At 44.6% G+C, this 18,873-nt stretch overlaps 2 protein-coding genes across 3 annotated transcripts in view; both read left to right on the forward strand.

The window, feature by feature from the left end:
* The first annotated feature begins 101 nt into the window (after positions 1-101).
* Positions 102-2,530, forward strand: LOC109854951 (kxDL motif-containing protein CG10681). The gene is made up of 3 exons (XM_020428599.1): positions 102-586; positions 679-878; positions 968-2,530. The coding sequence occupies exons 1-3, from the start codon at positions 435-437 to the stop codon at positions 1,141-1,143; spliced, it is 528 nt and encodes a 175-aa protein (XP_020284188.1). The 5' UTR covers positions 102-434; the 3' UTR covers positions 1,144-2,530.
* The window catches only part of LOC109854867 (protein CBFA2T3), a 44,150-nt gene continuing 26,312 nt past the window's right edge, over positions 1,036-18,873 (forward strand). The window contains exon 1 of one of the 2 annotated variants that reach the window (XM_020428429.1): positions 1,036-1,102. In XM_020428429.1, coding sequence (XP_020284018.1) covers positions 1,100-1,102 — 3 coding nt within the window. In that variant the 5' untranslated portion in view covers positions 1,036-1,099. Of the gene's footprint in view, positions 1,103-12,151; positions 12,228-18,873 lie in introns of those variants that run through there. The other variant, XM_020428438.1, reaches the window with a different exon arrangement.

Consider the following 18,873-nt stretch of genomic DNA (forward strand, 5'->3'; position numbering starts at 1 on the left):
TGAAAGTTTTCGTTCCGTGTCCGTTCGATCCGACACTGGATACAATCGCGTGTTTCCCCGGTGATCGTTAACCTTGTGCAGGTTCTTGGTTATAAATCGGACTAGATTGTGATTCACTCCGTGAATTATATCGTTCTCGAACGTTCCGAGGACGCATCCGGAGAAAATGCGACGAGATAAGCTTTTTATGAAACACAGATAAAGCCCGTCAGGACAACGTCATCGTATAAATATCGTGTGAAAAAAAACACCTGGATAATTGGGGATATGCGTTTTGTGTTGTTCAATATCAATTGCCCGGCATCGAAGGCATTGAGAAACATATTGCGTACACAGTTTTGCAAAAGTCAACTCGTGCCGAGCGAACGACGAAAAGCTATGTAATGGAATTTGATGATGAAAGCAAAATCCGGTGATACGGGAACGGCTCAGGTATGGCAGGAGCAGCGCAAGGCACACCGGAGTCGGATACCGGGAGTTTCGAGTGTTTCCGAAACTACACAGCACCGGAGGTGTTCGTGCAAGGCCTAGCCGGTATTGTTGATCAGCAGGATGTGGAGTCCATGATACGCGCTCAAAAACAGATGTAAGTTTCTACGCGGTTTTTAATACTATTATACCCGCGTACTTTTATTTTCTTGTCGTTACTTGTAGAATTTCGTTTACGTTTTGTTGCAGGTTGCAGAGGTTTGAGAAAACCAACGAGATGCTGACCAACTGCAATCAGCTGTCGGTGAACAGACTCAAGACAGCCGGTAACGAATTCAAAAAGCACACGGCTCTTCTGATAGAAATGAAGAAAGATCTGGATTACATTTTTAAGAGAATCCGTTTAGTGAAAAACAAACTGAGTCAACAATATCCGCAGGCGTTCAACGGTGATTAATTACATGAAAGAGTAGCTTTACACACGGTGACAAGTATCGAACAAAAAAATATAATATTTCTATTTGCAAATGTCACGCAGAGGCTGTAAGGAGCAGTTTGGCGGAAGAAGTGATCGTGGAGGACGTCGATTGTCCGGTGAAACCACTCGAACCGGAGATCGTGCCGTTGCCATCCGCCCCAGTTCAAAGTGCCGATCGAGATCCCGATTCAGATGGTAATGAAATCTCCACTAAAAGTCATATCGCTAAAGAATAAAATCTCCCGATTCTCGTCTCGATCAGATATGTGTGTGTGTGTTTAAATGTGAAAAAAAAAAAAAAAAATTACCTGTGGAACTCACGGACGATTAAATTCAGGTAACGCATCAGATTTCTAATATGTCTATATTGAGAATGAGTCAGAGTGTGTCCATATATTGCTTTGTTGTGAGAAACTAAAGAGACCTGTTTAGTCAGAACCAATTGTTTGAATATTGAAACGATTTTATTGTTGTGAAAAATCTATATGTAAGTACAACATTATATATAAGTGTGTGTATATATATATATGTATCATATATATATATATATATATATGATACATATATATATATATATACACACATGAATGCATAAAAAACTATTTTAAAGAGGATATTTCTATTAGAAATTGATGTTAATAAAAAAGCAACTAGGATATCTCGCTTTTCTTATAAGATTGCGCTTTTACCTGACGTCATGTGCATTTTCTCTCACGAGAGAGAATGATCAGTACAAAAAAAAAAACTCGCTGTAAAGAAGGTATATCGATTGCATCGAGGCGACTCGAGGTTTCTCGATTATTTTGATTATCACTCGCATGTAAGAAACGAATCATCGCGTGTTACTCTGAGCAAGTTCGCAGTGATTACGAAGTAAGCTTCCTTACCAATTTGGGTCGTTGAAAAAATCACGGACTGTACGTGTAATTTTTTTTTTTTTTTTTTTTTTAATCACAAGTCGGCAAGAGACAACAGTGTCCGATCTCGTCCGCTTCCGGACACTCGCGGACGTACGGAAGCTTACTGTTTTCAAGTATTCCTCTCTGCACTACTACACGTTATTCACCAATTTGTCGCGTAAGTATGTACATATCGCAACACACGCTTTCGATGTATGTACGAGTCGATATTTACTGCTTCTTCCAAAGTGCATATTAAACGGAAGCTTGTTCATGTGTTATCATAGAGTGCATTATTGTAAATAAAAAAGAAAAAAGAAAGAAAGAAAAGGTAGTTCGCGCGTTGTCACTACCTCGTCCGCACCGAGTCATCTCCGTTCCACGCTGCTCCGTGTTACGTAGGTACGTCTGCAACAGATTTACAATCGAGATCACTCGAGAATCAGTCTCCACGATGTTGTACAAGTTTGTTTTCGTCAATAAAGTTTCGCTAGGGATACACACACACATACACAAGCTTGAAAAGGATTGAATTTAAGTCGCGACCACGCATATCTTCACGACACGTGTATCTTAGAAGCATGACGATCTCATTCCTTCAAAGGTATTGAAGTTCCGTTGTATGCGCACTCTCGATGTGTAAGATATAATGCGATCGACATTGTAAAGACGTTTTGATCCGGTCAGAGAGCAAACAAATATATGTGATTGTTGTTTATTCTCATTTCCGTATTACACGCTCTGCGATTTCTGTCTCACCCCCCTCCGAATTCTGTCCCTCTTCCTTTTTTACAAAACAAAAGAAATTGCTCACAGCGATAATCAGGCAGAAGACTAATGACTTGACTTCCATTGTTGGTGTGCAGTGCCGGTCGAGGAGTTTCAGTTCGCGAAGCTGCGCAAACGGCGAATAAAGAGTAACGACAGTTCGTCGACGGAGAGCAACAACGATCAGAGTAACGTCGACTCGTCGCCCTGCACATCTGACACCGGTTGAAAGAAAGCCCGTGATAAATCTAGAGAAAAAGATTGAAAGAGAGAGAGAGAGCGAAAGAGAGACTGAGAGACTGAGAGACTGAGAGAGAGCGAGAGATGAGTGAAAACTGCGAATCGGACTCACATGCAAACCGGCCCACTTCGACTGTAGCTTGCGGACATACGAGAGAAAGAGAAAGAGAAAGAGCTAATGAATCAATCATAGTGTCGGCGGAAAAAAGCTCAGAATCTCAATCTCGATATCACGCACACACGCCGTATCTCGATGTCATTGATGTTAAGCTGCGGAGCTTTGTGAGTACTCTGTCAATGTGAAGAAAACAAATTAATAATTTTCTGTAAAAATAAATATATTCTTTTGTATGTGCAATGTGTACGATATATAGAGCGGTGTTGTGATCAATTTCATATACGCGGCGGATACTGCGAGCGATCCGACGCGTCATGAAGAAAGAACAGAAAGAGAGAGAGAGAGTGACGTTGTTCTCTCACAAGCCGGACAAACCTGAGAGGAAGAGGAAGAGAGAGAGAGAGAGAGAGAAAGAGAGATCCTTAATTCGCGGAGTCGAGTCGAGAATCGCCGGGGGCCACACACCACCTGGGGCGTTTCATTAGCGAGGACGCAGCCGTCGCCGTCGTTGAAATATTTCACTCGTCCGGCCGGCAAAGGTGGCGCCGAGATTAATGCGAATGCTTTTCACGGCTGCATCCGTGCGCGCGGTGCCGCTTTCTCGCTATACTTAGCCCGTCGCGCGCGTCCGGAGAGACGCAAAGATTCACGTGACTTCTTTCGGCGTGTTAATTCAGGAGGAAAGAGACACTCGATGTGTCCACCGCACGTGTTCGCCGCAACCGCGCGTCGACGACGTTTGTTTCGACGAAAGGCGACGGACTCGCGGGGCCCGGTCGGACGTGAGTTATGATATCTTCTTCTCCTCCTCCCGCTCCTCTTCCTCTCTCGGACGGTCGGCGCTAATTTTAGGAAAGAACAGCGAGATCATGAAAGAGAGACGACAAGCGGTCGTTCGAATGAAAATTTGTATCTTTTGTATATTGCCGTCTGAGAATCGCGATCGACGTTATTTCGCGCGCGCGATTCGCCGAAAGCGCTTCTTCCGTTTCGAAGTTTATTTCGGAATCTCTCGCGCGCGTCAGTCCCGCGAATTGTAAAAAAAAAAAAAGAAAAAAGAAAAAAAAATGTTTTCACTTCGCGTAACAGCTCTTTTATGAAGATTTAAAAATAATCGCGAGAGAAAAATTAGAACTCTGTTTTTTTCGCTCAAGGTTCATTTTTTTGCAGATACTCTCGCCGCAATTATTACAAATATTTACTCCGCGCGGAGAATCGTTACTTTTTCCTCTCCCGTCCCTCCCAAAGTTCCTTCGGCGAAGCGGCGTAATCGGCGCGCCACGCCACTATAACCGCTGCGCGACGCGTCGTAATAATTATTTACCGGATTAACGGGAATCCGACCTGGGAGCTGTTACACGGGCGGAGCGCGAATCGCCCGGTTTTGCGAATGTTAATTTTTCTTCTACCGTTTGTTATCGCGCCCGGCGTGAAATATTGTTAGGAATCGATTCTCTGCGGCTCTGCTTTCTACCATCGATGGTTTGTGCTACAACACACATTCACACACGTGAACGGACGTAACGCGCGCGTGCATCACGCACGTACACACATACGCACGTGCGGGAGTGCGACGCACCCTTTTGCGCGCCGCTGCGAAGACGCCAGTCGTCGCGATGCCAGAAACCAGCTGCGCCTCAGCTGTTTTCTATCCATTCCGTCTTTGCTCCCTTTTTCCTGGCGACGATTGGACACGCCGAAATAAAACCCTAGGTAGATGCGACATGCGCGTATATATTCACTTCTCCGCATAGAATTTATTTAGAACACTTGCGTACAACCAGGCGGACAAGCATGCGTTTCTTATACGTTAAAACGCGCGATGCGTCACACGTTGTTTGTACACTGTGATCGGATTTTTATGGAAAAAATTCAATAAAACTGTTTGTTTTTTTTTTTTAAGAATAATTGGATTTTGGTTGTAAGCGTTAAACGACAGTTCAGAATTTCTTTTCGCACGCTTCGTTAATATATCCTTAATCAACAACACCACAAACTCCTCAAAAAGTTTTTCCGTTTACGACATTCAGTAAAATTGTTGTAAAATAGAAATTTCCTCAAGACAAATAACTTATTACAAAAATGTTTTCCTTTGTAATAAACATAAATTTGTTTTTTTTTTTTTTTTTTTATCAAAACGTCGTGAAGAATCCAAAATTCTCGTTTTGAAAATCACATTTTGCTTGTGTCATCTTTATATTTAGCTCTTACTGCGTTTATTTGTTTACTTAACAGTATCGACGACGTTAAGAATGAATTGAGAACAAGAGACAGTTTTATTGACAAGTCTGCAAAGATCAATATTTTCCATTATTATCAATATTTTGTTTTTCAACACTAACACAAAGATCTCTTTAGTATCCTTTAGTTGTTAGAGAAATAAGACCATTAAGAAAGCTGAATGGACACGGTAATTCGAATTTAACGTGTATTATAATTTACAAATTTACAAAATTTTATTCGACTTATTTCTCTAATTTTATTTTATTTAGACCTGTGCGCTTTTAAAAATTCAGACTTCTCTCATTTCCTCAGCGAACAATTTAACCTGAAAAAAAAAAAAACTTTTTTTCCGCCTCGTTTCTTCCAGATTACGACACTCGCGCATTAGAGAGATATAAGATACGCAAATGAGGTGTGAAATGCTCGGGCGTGGGGTTTATCGCACGCATTATTGGACCGTTTCCGCTCTTTAAAGTCTCACGCGGGGCTGCATGCCCGTGCTGTGTGTGCCCGAGCTCAATTCATTTGCGCAGACCGCTATTGCGGATATTGCACGCGCGTGCTAAACGGGAAGAATGCATCTCGCGCCGGGAGTAAAGGAGGACGACGGTGAGACTAAAAGGGGGAGTGAGTGGAGGGGTGGAGGCGCGCGGGATGGTTAACTACGCTCCCGATAAAACGCGGAAACAGCTGTTTAATCTTATCCGGTCCACCTGCGCCGCGCGCTCGATATTTACTTTCATTCTTCCAGCGGTGGCGCGGCGCGTCGCATGCAGCACGCGTCTTTTGTTGACACAAGCATAACAAAGCTTGTTTCCACCCGCGTGTGCAGCCGCATGTGCGCGCCACCGCGAAGCAATTTCGAACGCGGCGCAAATTCGGCAACTACGTTATCCCAGCCGCCAGTCTCCCGCGTTATTTGATCTTTTTTTTTTTTGTGGTTTACGGGATTTTTACATATAAACTCGGGTTTTCCTTTTAAAATATTTAAGAGCGAGAAGAAGAAGTGTTTATACACGGATATTCTCGGTGGATAGTTTGCATTAAAAATCACCCAACGTTACACGGGCGCCGAAAATGGGAAAGAAAACGTGAAAGACGTCGGAGAACAGCACGAAAGAGAAAAAATAGAACGAGAGAAAGAGAAAAACCGATGGTGTTTCTGAAGGCCGCGATATTCTCGTTCCCTTTTACGCGCGCGTTACGTTTCAGTTGACGCGCACGGGACACAAACCGGTGCGCGAGCGACCGATGCAAAGTAATACAAAAGCGTGCCCGGAACACGCCCGCTAAACTCGTCGGTGAGTGTCACCGCCAGCAACTTGGGATTGAACTTTTCCAAGGAGCCGGGAAGAAAAGCCGCGGAAAGAGAGGACGGCGACCGGAAGAAGCAAGCAGAGCAAAGCTCCCGGGAAAGGAACGATTAAAATCTCTCACTCTCCCTCTTCGCCCGCCCGTCCGCCCGTTCCCCAGGACTTCCCGACTTCAGCGCGCGCTTTTCTACCTCCTTAATAAAACGCGGTTGCGCGTATAGATGTTTCCCTTTCCGTGTCGAGATATATATGTATATATATGTGTGTGTGTGTGTGTATAATATGTACAGAGAACTGGATTTCTCTGGAATTTTTTACAGGTGCGTTTCTACTCTGGCGTCCAGATGTTGAGGTACCTGATGTCATCTTTACTCCCGTTTTCAGTGTGTTTTTGTTTTTTTTTTTTTTCACACACGGACACATGCGCGCAAAGTGTCCGCTTTGCTTAATCGCGGCGCTTATGGCGCCCAGATGTGAAGTACATAGTACACAGACTCCCTTTCTCATAATCGTCGCGAGTTATCTCGGCGCAAACGTACGTAAAGTAGTAGAAGACCCAAGAAACATATCTAGATACTGTCACATCACATATGTTTCTTTTTGTATCATTGATACCGCGCACGTAAACGTGTGCGAAAGAATTTCTCTCTCAGGCGCTAAAGTGTAAGGAAAACATATCACTCGTTCGTAATATTTGTATTCTTCGGCGATAAAGCGACTCTTCTCCGTCGCTCTCGCCTCCTCGGTTGACGCTTTTTTTTCTCTCCGGCGTATATGTGTACGGAGAGCGACAGAGCGGCGAGAGCTTTGTAAAATCGGCGGATGCCGCGCGCTCGGCCTCTCCCTCGCCGGAGGAGTGACTTCGTGCTATTGACATCCGCTTCTCGTGGTATCGACATCCCGGTACATGCCCGCTCCGCGCCGGGAGCACGATCTCGCGTCACTTCCAGAGTGCGAGAGCGCGCGAGAGAGAGAGAGAGAGACAGAGAGAGAGAGAGAAGGAAAGAAAATGTGCGAGAGATGCGAGAGAGGGTGCACCGAGAGGAGAGGAGGAGCGAAAGGGGTGCAAACCGATCGGTCGGGACGATCGCTGGCTCTGCGTCGGTGTAATTTTCGCACTCGTGCAAAATTACACCGTGCGCCGTGGCGCCGATAAGTCGTAAATTACGCGCGCGTAGGTCGGACGATCGTGTAAAACGCGGCCGCGGTCGGACCTGCGATTGACGCCATCACCCGCGCTTAAACTTACGGCCGTACGTCGAATAAATCGGAATTAACGTTTAATCACGTACGTCCGCTCCGCGCTGCCGGACTTGGTAATTGGGTCTCGAAATTACGGATTTCGCAAGCGGCCTCGCAAAATCGCGCAAACACGGCTCGTTCTCCATTCTGTCACCAACGAAGTTGGTTGATTAGTCGCTTCACGTGTCGATCCTCTACGCATCAGGTTCTTCTCAGGCGTTTCTCTCTCTCTCTAGGATTTTGCAGCTTTCATTTTTGCGTCACTCGCGAGAATGTGATTTGAACGCTCCGCATTATGTCTTGAATTTCAATCTGTTTTTTTTATGCAAAATATGCGTATTATTTATGTCTGTTTATGTAAACATCACAATTAATTGACGTCGTCATGATTTATTAAACAGCACGCGTGTACCTGTTTTGCATCGCGTCACTTATGCCACATATTTATTTCAAAGTCGGTGAATATCGGAACGAAGACGAGCGGTGCGTTTGACATAATGTGGTAGTTTTCAAAAATTGAAATTGACAAAACCTTCTTATTTTCGCGAGAGAACAAAAAAATGTAAAATTATTACACACATACATTTTTTGTGTAGAGGAGGCGATTTGAATTAAATTGTATATAAATTTTTCCAACTTTGGATTTCCAATTGTATACATTTTTCCAACTTTCACGAAAGTTTTCCATCGATTACTTAAATTATTTCAATCATTCTTTCGTCCCGTCAGTAAGTCACGTCGAGTATAATTTATTCGACGGAATTTTAATATCGATCCCTCCTGCTTAACGCACGCCCGTTATTCTGCTAGAAAATATTGGTTTGTAATTAAACGAGTTTCGAAGATAGAAAGAGAGAGAAAGAGAGAGAGAGAGAGAACTTCATCTACGGAGTTTGAGAAAGCGTCGATTCACGTCAGCGCCAGTTGACATAAGATTTCTTCTACTTCGACTAATATCTCTCGCAGTAAACGGCAGAATTATTCAAGTCAGAGACGATTTTATCACAAAATATTTTAATTAATTGCATTATTATCATTCCAAAATATTGTGCCTTGAAACAGCTTTCCTTAAAATTTTAATTTCAATATTATCAAATTTTTCAAAACACGCATATATTAGAAAGTTTGCAAAAAAGTAATTGTTTATATATTCAAATTATCTGAAACAATCTATCTTATAAAAATAATCAAAAACTTCTTCGCGAGCAAATGGAAGGATTTGCGAGGCTTTCGTGCAATGGACGCGAGGATCGATCGAGCTCTCGCAACCGGTTTACCGAAGCTATTTAGTCGGCGCAAACTTGACGATCACGCGTGCAGAATTACGCGGTGAAGACTCCCATACGTAACGTCTGTATCACGTCAAATGATTTGCTATTCACGCGCGCGGCTCCGACCGTCTCCGCCGCCGCCACGGCCGAGGGAAACTTAGATTACTTCGTCGACTAATCCGTGCGCTACCCCCGCGCGCTAATTCGACGTCGAAACTCGCGGACGTCGCGTCATACCTGAAGCGGTTCGATAAATTACTCACGTCGTCCATCCAATTACCGGCGACCTGCCATGCAGGCTCGCCTCGTCATTCACGGTGACTGCGGCACCGAGTTTGCTCAATTCTTGCTGCCTGTTTTGCGTTTGTCTCGGGATCCGCGATCAGCATAACATTTTACACGGGGGCGCAACCCAGTTTGCGCCTGTAACTTGCGGACACATTTCGAACATCTTTCACAGAGAGCGTACGTGTATTTTTGTTTATTCGGAAAACATGTAAATTAAATCATGATGAGCTTTATATCGTCGCGTTGCGAATAAAGGCTCTCTAATGAAGGCGCCGGCATCGGCTCATTTCTTGAGCCCGACGTGGCACCTGATCGCGTGCAGACTCCTCTCCCCGGAATCTCGCGTCAGCGCGCGTACGCACAAGTGTGTACGTGGCGATGACAGGGTGGCGTGACGGAGTGCTAATAATACGTATAATAGGTCGCCGATGTGGTGTGTGCGCGCGAATTCGTGCCGATAGACGAGAGAGCGCGCGCGCGCGCGCGCGCACAATCTCACCGTCGACACGTATGCACACGTGTCATCCTGAAGAGACACAAGTGCATGCACGTGTCCGTGCATTCGGAAATGTTAAGTCGAGTGAGTGTCGCGCGATAAGTTCAAGTTGGAAGAATTTTTTTTTATTTTTTTAATACATCGTGCGTGATCTGTTTTTAAACCGAAGTTAATATTAAAAATTTCCACTAACGAAACTTCTGAAATTTATATAACAAAAAAGAAGAGATTTTGTACGCGCGCAAAGTAATTTATTCCTTTTTATTTTCCAATAAAAATCTCTTCATTTACTTCGTACCATTTCTATAATTATGTAAATAACCACGGAATGTTTACTAAATCAATAATGAGTCTCGGAAGTTCTGTGTGAATTGTATGTGTGTGTGGATCGATCGATCCAGGATGGCCGGACGTCAAAGCGAGGTTGAGAACGGTCGCGATGACACGTCTTCCGCGTCCTCTACGAGGACAGCCGGCGCGATTGTGGGTCGACGAGCATTTCTTGTCAGTGCCCGAGTACGGAAATCGGTCACAGGTCGGTGCTCTCGCGGACACGGCTTGCTCGAAATCGAGACAGCCGGTCCCGTTCGATGGTGGGAAATTGAGGAACGTCGTCTCGCGACTTTGACAGCTTCTCTTCCTTTATTGTGGTAAGAGAGAAAGGTATAAACAATGATTATATCGAGTGCTTGATTAATCTAAAATCCAAGTTTTTACACAAAAATTATTACAATTGCGCCATTATATATTTTCTGTAAATTTTATATTTTTTTTGTAAAAGGTTTTTGCTAAAAGAAAATCACATTTTAGTGCTGATTTGATCAAAACTTTCGTTTCGCGTTGTTATCTCTGGGTTCTCGCGAGTGCCAATTTACGTATACACGCAGATTTGCGAACTTTTATGATCGTGCCGAGGTTGTCACGGCGATTTCGTGCAACGGCGGTGATCGATGTCGCGCGTCGCTAAAAGCGGAGCGATAAAGGAGCGGGCGCAGGATTCAAAGTGCCGAGGTGAGGTGAGGCCGCACCTCCTCCCCCCTGTCTCCCACGGGTGTTGAGCGCGGTGCGCGCGAGGGCACGGGAGGCCAAGCTATTTCTCAGCTTCAGCGGCAGAGCCTTTCTTCGCGGGAATATATCGACACGTCAGGAGCACACTGGCCCGTTTACAATATCGCGTATAGGAACGTGCGCGCGCCTACATTCCGGCTGTCTCGCACCTCATCGGCGAGAAACATCGTTCCCCGATGATTCCGCATCGATCCGCAGCCCGTGGATCGTCACGAAAACGTCGGAAAACTCGAAAGGTAGATAAAGCTCTGAAAAGCAGTTTTTTTTTTTTTTTTTTAATGCAATTAAACAATTGCGTCACAAAACACACACGTTGTGACACTGCTTGTTATTAGGCGTAAAATATTTTTCAAGTTTTTCAAAAAATCGTCGTGCAATTGTAAAAATCTCCAAAAACAAAAAAAAAAAAAAACCAAACGAAAAGAAAACAAATCCGAGAGAGAAGACACGCGCTTTTTTTCACGAGCAAAAGCTCGTCGTTCGAAGTATAAATTTTCGACATGTGGAATTCATTCCTATCCTCGTACACAATCAAATCCCCGCTGGATCGTTTCAATCGTGTAATCCGCGCAGAATCCGCGAATTTTGCGCGGGGGTCGTATCGGGTGCCGCATAGTAGACATCGTAACCGACCTGAAATAACTTTGCCAGGTGCCTCGCGAATTGTTTCTATTATATCAGCGCGTGCACGTCGTCGGTGGGGGGATCATCGCCGATGCCGAATTTCGCGGAGGAGGAAAAGGCATTCGCCGGGTTAAGGCCGGCCGGAGGTTGCGTGGTGGAGGGCAAACCACCGTCGCTCTTCGCCTCCTCCGCCACCGGCTGGCTGGCTGGCGTCGTCCTTTCGGTTCTCCAGCGAGACTCTCAGTTGGCCGTCGACTGCCGTTCGTGCGTCGCGTTTACTCGCGTTGCTCCGTCGTCTCATAGTCTTCACAGAGTTGTTCGACGTCGCTTCGTCGAGCGTTCTGTTTATTTCGCGATTTTGAAAGGCGCGTTTTAAATCAAGCGACCTTTAAAATCTCCTCAAAAATCGTGTCCCAATCATTTTTCTCGTCTTCACAGAATTTTTCTCTCCGGCGCGCATTTTCCGCGTCGAAGTTCGTCCTCTCGTTAGCGCGCGTTCGTGAATAAATTAATAACGCGCGTATTCGCGGCGATTTGGCGCGCGCTTATCTTCTCTCGACCGGCGCCGAAAATCGGAGCGCGATAAGGGAGCGCATTTCCGCACGATGAGGCGCAACGTCGGCGCTCGCTCGCGAGAGCATCTGCCGCGCTCGTGAAAGCCCGCGCCGATCGTGAGACACTGTGACTCCGCGATCGACAGCCCGAGAACCGCCTGGATTTTCTCTCGCACTGGCTTGTAATCCGACACTTGAACATCGATCAGACAGGAGGTGAGGATCCGCTACAGTTTATTATCTGCCACTCGAATACTCTTGAGCAATGCGTTTTGTTTTTTTTTTTTTAGAACTTGCGATAGTTTATCGAGACGTATATAAAGTATATAAAGTGAGGATAGATGTGTTACAACATTTTTATGAAATTTAGAAATATTTTTTAGAGTAAGCAATAAATTAAAACCGGAGACAATTTTGTTTTTACTTTTAATCTAACAATTTCGCTTAATTTTATTATCTCATTTTTTCGCGTAAAAAAGCATATGTGGTTTGTACGATAAGATCGCGACATATACAGATATAGATATATATATATATATATATATAAATTATTTATAATGTCAACAGTTTTGCGTTTAAGATGAATTGCATGTGCACATGTTTCCTTTAGACACATGTCTTACACACATGTGGGACAATATTATAAATGGCTCGGCGTGTGGCAGTATGTGCATTATGTACATTAATCTGCATCTGTATTTTTACAACGCGGGGATATTATTTTATTGTTTGATTATGTACATACGTGTGTGTACACGAGAAAGAGCGAAATTCTCGGAGTGACAGGCTTGTGCATATAAAAATAACGAAAACTAAACAAAAAAAAAAAAAAAAACCAAAAAAGAAGACACGTAGAAATAACTGCACGTGGCCATATGTCTGTAAAGTTCGCGTTACGAAGCTACGAGGCTCGTAACGTTGGGAACGTGATAACTAGGAAATCGCGTGCAGCACAAAACTACTGTCATTTCAGCAGTCGCTAGCATAACGTTACGACCACGCGCTGCAATTTTCGGCCTACCAAAAAAAAAAAACTCCTCACGTGTACAATTCCGCTGTTGTTGCCGATCAATTCCGGCTATTAGTCCGGAAATACCATATCTTTTGACCTTTTCGTTTTTCATCGATGCGATTTACGTGACGACGTCGAACTGCCACGTCTTTTCCACTTAAACAGAAAAAAATCGCGAACTATTCGATTCTCTCATATCGATTACAATGTCGACTTAAAAGCTCTCACAAAAATTGCTATCATGTACAGAATAAAAAAAAAAAAAAAAAAACAATTCTTTCCGGTCTGAGAAAATTAAAACAACAATATCGACGACGAAGAACGATAGAATTTTTGCGCGTAAAATTTTACGGGAATTTTCCCATTTCATCGATTAAATCGGGCGAATCGTGTAATCGCTCGCAATACCTACCAGCTATCGCGAATATATCGTCGGGAGAATTTACCGTGCCAAACAGCGGAGAATCGAGTTACCGAAGCGCAAAGAGTACGTATGTAACGCCGCACGTAGCAGGGGATGGGGGATGGATGAATCGCCGCGGGGCGAAGACTGCCGCGGGGGTAGGAAACTTGGAGTTTTCTTCGACGCGGGGGCGCGCACAACGGAAGATAAGGACCGAACAGCGCGCGACGAAAACCCCTGTCAGGTGCATCCTTTCGCACGGTGTTCGCCAATAATCGGTTCCCCCGGTGGCGTGTAGCGCACGTCACGATTAACTACCGCGGCGCGCTTACGAATTCGTACACCACCGAATGCGCGCCTCTGCGATGTTCGCGCGCACCGCACCGTCTGTCGATCTTTGCGCGCGTCTCATCCCCCGCGAGGCATTGCCGCGACTCCTCTCTTCCCTCTCTCCCGATTTGTGTCACTTACACCGCATGAATAGCGCAGCTGTCGTCTCATCTGAGAGAGTACCACCTTGTACTTTCAGTCATTGCATCACAAATTGTAATGCAGAAGTTCGATATATTCGCAAAATACGTCGAAAATCAATAAAAAAATCAATACATATGTATTTTGCGAGCGCGCGTTATTGTGAACAATGCGTATAAATGTATAAACAAAAAAAAAAAAATTGATTTCTGCTCTTCGCGTTGAAGTCGCACGTTCGGGATCGAGAACTTCGCTCGAAACTGAAAATCCGCGTCAGACGCGGAATCTGGAGTGTAAGGAACTCTCTTTCTCTCTCTCTCCGGCTCCGCTTACCGACGAAGCTCGTTAAAACGAGCAGTCGAGATCTCGTTCGCGAGATGTGTGACCCTTTCTCTCCCTCCGACGAAGGTATCGCGTGCGCTTCGTGTGTACACGTTTCGCGGACAAGGAGGAACGTACGCGTGCACCGGTACATACGCCAGTCGGTGCGGCGTGTTATACCGAAGTATTATATCGATTAACTGTTGGCAACAGAAGAGAGGCGGAGGAAAGCTTGTCAGGGGCTGCGGCGTGGCTTTGGCTTTCCTATATTATTAATCTTTCTCTTTCTGCCTCCCTTCCGCGCTCTTCCTCGTGCTCTCGTTTCTCTCTCGCTCGGTCCTTTGCGCGTTCTCTCTTTATCTCTCTGTCTCTCTCTCTCTCTCTCTTGCTCTCTTTCTCTTTCTATCTTTCTCGTGGCCCACCCTGGCGGTTGCCTTCCGCTTTCGCCTCTCGTCTCGACCCCTCGCACAAACCCCCGGCAAGCTCTGTCTGCCGCCGCTGCTCCGCTCGACCTGCCATATACGCGTCCGTCGAGTCAGTCAGGTGTTGCGGGCAGCTTCCGCGCTTCAAAGAGAATCAAGAGTTACGGCTCCGAGAGAGGAGAGAGAGCTATATAACGGAGGTCGAGTCTCTCTACGGTGCCTTCCGGTCGTCCCTTGCGTTGCGTATCACACACACACACACACACATACAGCTTGCGGTACCGTTTGCGAATTGCCTTTCTCCAAGTGGCGTGTAATTTGTGCGTGTTTTCGGTAAATTTCGCAATTTGAGAAACACCAAACTGACAAAGAACAAATTAATTTGTGAAAATATGTAAAAATTTCGTTCGCGCAACTGTTTAAAAAACATATATATGAGACGTTTATGTACTTAATAATTGACGCGAGAAGAGAGATGAGTTGTCGAAACGATATTTCGCACATATAATTTCTCGATTTATTTTTTTCCTCTCTCACACACGTTAACATCGCTATAAGCATTTCTTTCTCTCTCTCTCTCTCTGTTCTCGCTTGTTTTTAATTTCTTCCCTCAAGTGTGAGGGTTTCCGCGATCGAAAAATTGCCAGGTACACAAGATTCGAGTGGAATTGTAGCTGTCGAAATTTTTGTCGACAATAATCCGCGGATGATTGAATCGCGCGAGCGGTTTATATAGGAGGATGCGCGCAAGAGAGCGAAACACGGAGATTCATACCTCGCTGGCCTATAGAAATGGCGGCAATTGTATCGGCGGTATATGTATACTGGCGGTGTTACCTATTCGCGCACGTAAACGTTTAACAGCGTAGTTAACCACGTGTCTGACAATTTTCGCTGACACTGACGAACCGGCCGCGCCACTGGCGCACCTGCGAACGCCATTCGATATTTTCGCTGGATGTATTAAGTATCGATCGATCGATTGTTGCGTCAGTCACCTAGATGGGTTCCGCTTGCAATTAGAAAAATTGAACCACGTGTGCTGCTTGTGTGTAATTCTGAAAATTTATATAAAATTAGAATATTTTCACAAATTTCGTTTTATCTTGTTTTTAAATGTAATTTTGTAAAAAAAAAAGGTTTATCGTTAATATATTTTGCTTAAAAATATATTTTACAAGGCTCGTCACAAGGTTTGCAAAATATATTAATAAACATTTAATATTGAACATAATAATTGGAAACAATTTATAACTAAATTACACTTTCAAATTAAAAATTTTTTAATTAAAAAATTTCAAAATTAATTTGAATAATAAATGTGTTTTGCCATGCCAATTATAAATATACATAAAATCGTCAAAACCACCAAATTCATATTTATGATAATTCTACGACATGACTGTGACGGTTACGAAACCGAAATTGCCCGAAATTTGGGCTTAATTATCAGCGAGAAATGACGTGCAATTATATATGCGCTCTGCAATTTGTTGACTGTTATTGCCAGTATTTGATGACAAGATCTGTATATGTTATTTCGTTTCGAACACCGACAAATACACATCGGAATATATATACATATATTTTCTCGTAAACTGTAACACGCATTTGCAGTGCAGTTTTGTTGATATATGACACATTAACTGAAAAAAAAAAAATAATAATCATTAGAAATCGCGGATAACAACGGATTTAAAGGACAAAAGTGTGTAGATGCAAGATGACGAGCCTTGATAAACCAGTCGCGGTTGATTAATTATCTACGCGCGCGATGACGCGACGTTTCCTCGATTATCTCCTCGTTAGTCCCGGTGGAAAAAGTTCGTCCATTTATCGCGCGTTTGTGTCCCGCTAACCCGATACATCCCGTAAATAGAACAAATTATTTCGTTAATTGAATATGCGCCAATCTACCCTTTTTGCGGAACTACAGACGGAGAGAAGAGAGGGGGAAAATCTTGAAAAATGTGGTCAATACACATACATGTGTTTTTGATTATACAAAAGATGTGTGTGTGTGTCGCTTTATGTTTCAGGATGACGCGCTGGAAAGTTGCGCGAATAAAAGAGTTAATTGCAAATATCGGAACAATATTCGGCGCCGCGAAATATTTTTATTTTCGCGTTTTAGCATTTCATAATTTTCCCTGGCGCGCGCGCCGCTCTCCGCGCGCGGCCGCCGTTCCGGTTTAACGCCAAGTGTGTATACAACGCGGCCGGGAACGTCAAAAGCGGGTATAACTGCGACGTACCTGCGCATGACATCTTTGTAATGAAACCAAGCAGAACCTCCGCGAAGTAAAGCTTCGATACCATTAACGATGTAACGGTTTCACGTCGGTTCCAAAGAGCGAAGCGTACTATTTACCGTTTCGTTCTCTCTCCTTCTCTCTGTATTTTTGAACTTCGTAATTTGCAATGTTGATCGATCACTTGTTGTACAGTATTTCGTCAAGTTAAATCAAATTTGGACGACATCCAAACGGACGAGAGAGCGCGAATGAGATAAAAACCACAAGTAAATCACAGAACGAGATGACGTCGTCCTTTGCGCGCGACTTGTGTCTTTATCCTAAAAATCCCACTCTCCGATCGCGACTGATGATCTCACTCGAAGATCTTACGCGACGGACGGTCCACTGAACGCGTTAATTGGCGACGGCTGCTGTCGGTTCGCGGTCTCCAAGATCAGGTCAACGAATTCTCTTTATCGCGACGACGACAACGATGGCAGGAAGAGAGATCGGGAAAGAGCACAGAGAGAGAGAGAGAGAGAAAGAGAGAGAGCTTGCAAACGTATCGTCGGCGCGGGACGCGGTGCGGCGCGGCGCGTCGCGACGCGCGGCTCTGTGCGTGACATTTTTGTAATGAAACCATGCTAAACGCACGTCGCGCTCGCTCTCTCGCCAGTCAGTACGGTAGACATCTGGCCTGCCTTTTTCTCTCTCGCTCTCTCTCTCTCTTTCTCTCTCTCTCTCTCATTCTGGCCCGTTCTAATATTGGAAATTTCAGTGCGTCTCCGCGCGCCGCGGGCCGCCTCCTCTTCGGGGGCACCGTACCATGTGCGGGACATATGTATAAACATAAGCCCGGTCTACCGCGAGACGCCAAAGCCCCGTTTCCTTCGAAACGTGGTCGCGATCGATTCACGATTATTCGCCCCGGTTTGTGTCGTCCTCTTTTGCCTGTGTCCTGTGTTCTCCGAGTTTCGGAGCGAGATACTCTTTCATTACGTCCATTTTGCGCGAAGTTTTTCACGAAGAATAATCTCGATTGACGTTAATCTGTTTTGTAAGATATTTTTGTGTGTGCCATTTTGAAGATATGTAATTAAATTTTGGTTATCTACGACTATTTTACGAATAATTTATGAAAAGAAGGTACTCTGTCAGTGCTAACGGTGAATATCGGAATGCACCCTTAATAAATGATTTTCTCTTTCTGCGTAGCTCTTTTTCTTCCTTATCTGCTGAACAGAATAAATCTATCCATCTATCTGTCTGTCTATTTATCTCTTCCCCCATACCGCTTTTTTCTCATCTGCGCGCTGGCCTGTCCGCTACATTTTTTTCTTCTTTCTTGCACCGCCGCCGTTGGAAGGGGAACGAATTCGCGAAACGTTTGACAGAAAAGAAGTCGTCGTCGTCGTCGTCCTCGTCGCGAGGTAAAATTCTCTCGTACTTTATTTTGAAAATCGTGTCGAATAGAGCGCGACAACGGACAATCAAGGGGAACATCGGGGGAGAGGGAAGGCATACGGCCTGGACGTTCTGTTTATTATATGTGCGCGCAGTCGTTGCAATTATAATAATAAATACAATCAATTAAATTCATCCCGCAGTCGTTGTAATATTATTTGCGACAATAAACGCCGTTTGTAATTAACATCGTCCGATCGCAAGTATAATTAATAAAATTAATTCAGGTGCGCACGTCGACGCGTTATTTGCAATTTACTGCTTTTCTCCGTTTTCGCAAAATCGACGATTGGTCGTCGTGATCGTCGTTGAAATTCGCAACGAAAAACCAAACATCGAGACGGGGATGATTCGCGCCGCTCTTCTACGATGATATTCACGAATCTCTCCTCTTGCGTTTCGGTGCCGGTATATATAATGCGATTTTCGAGCGCGTAAAAGCGCGCGCGCACGCGAGAAGAGTCCCAAAGCTTTTAGATCCGCGCGCGCGGAAACCACAGCTGCGCGCAATTACGAGCGGGAGAGCCGCGGA

Source organism: Pseudomyrmex gracilis, unplaced genomic scaffold (genome assembly GCF_002006095.1).
Source record: "Pseudomyrmex gracilis isolate BER0280 unplaced genomic scaffold, ASM200609v1 scaffold_3, whole genome shotgun sequence".
NCBI classification, from domain to species: Eukaryota; Metazoa; Arthropoda; class Insecta; order Hymenoptera; family Formicidae; genus Pseudomyrmex; species Pseudomyrmex gracilis.

Bases quoted from the DNA above. Each gene is read 5' to 3' on its own strand.
- LOC109854951 (XM_020428599.1), top strand. From the start codon at position 435: ATGGCAGGAGCAGCGCAAGGCACACCGGAGTCGGATACCGGGAGTTTC. The intron at 587-678 runs GTAAGTTTCTAC...GTTTTGTTGCAG, and splicing joins ATACGCGCTCAAAAACAGAT to GTTGCAGAGGTTTGAGAAAA. The intron at 879-967 runs GTGATTAATTAC...AATGTCACGCAG, and splicing joins ATATCCGCAGGCGTTCAACG to AGGCTGTAAGGAGCAGTTTG.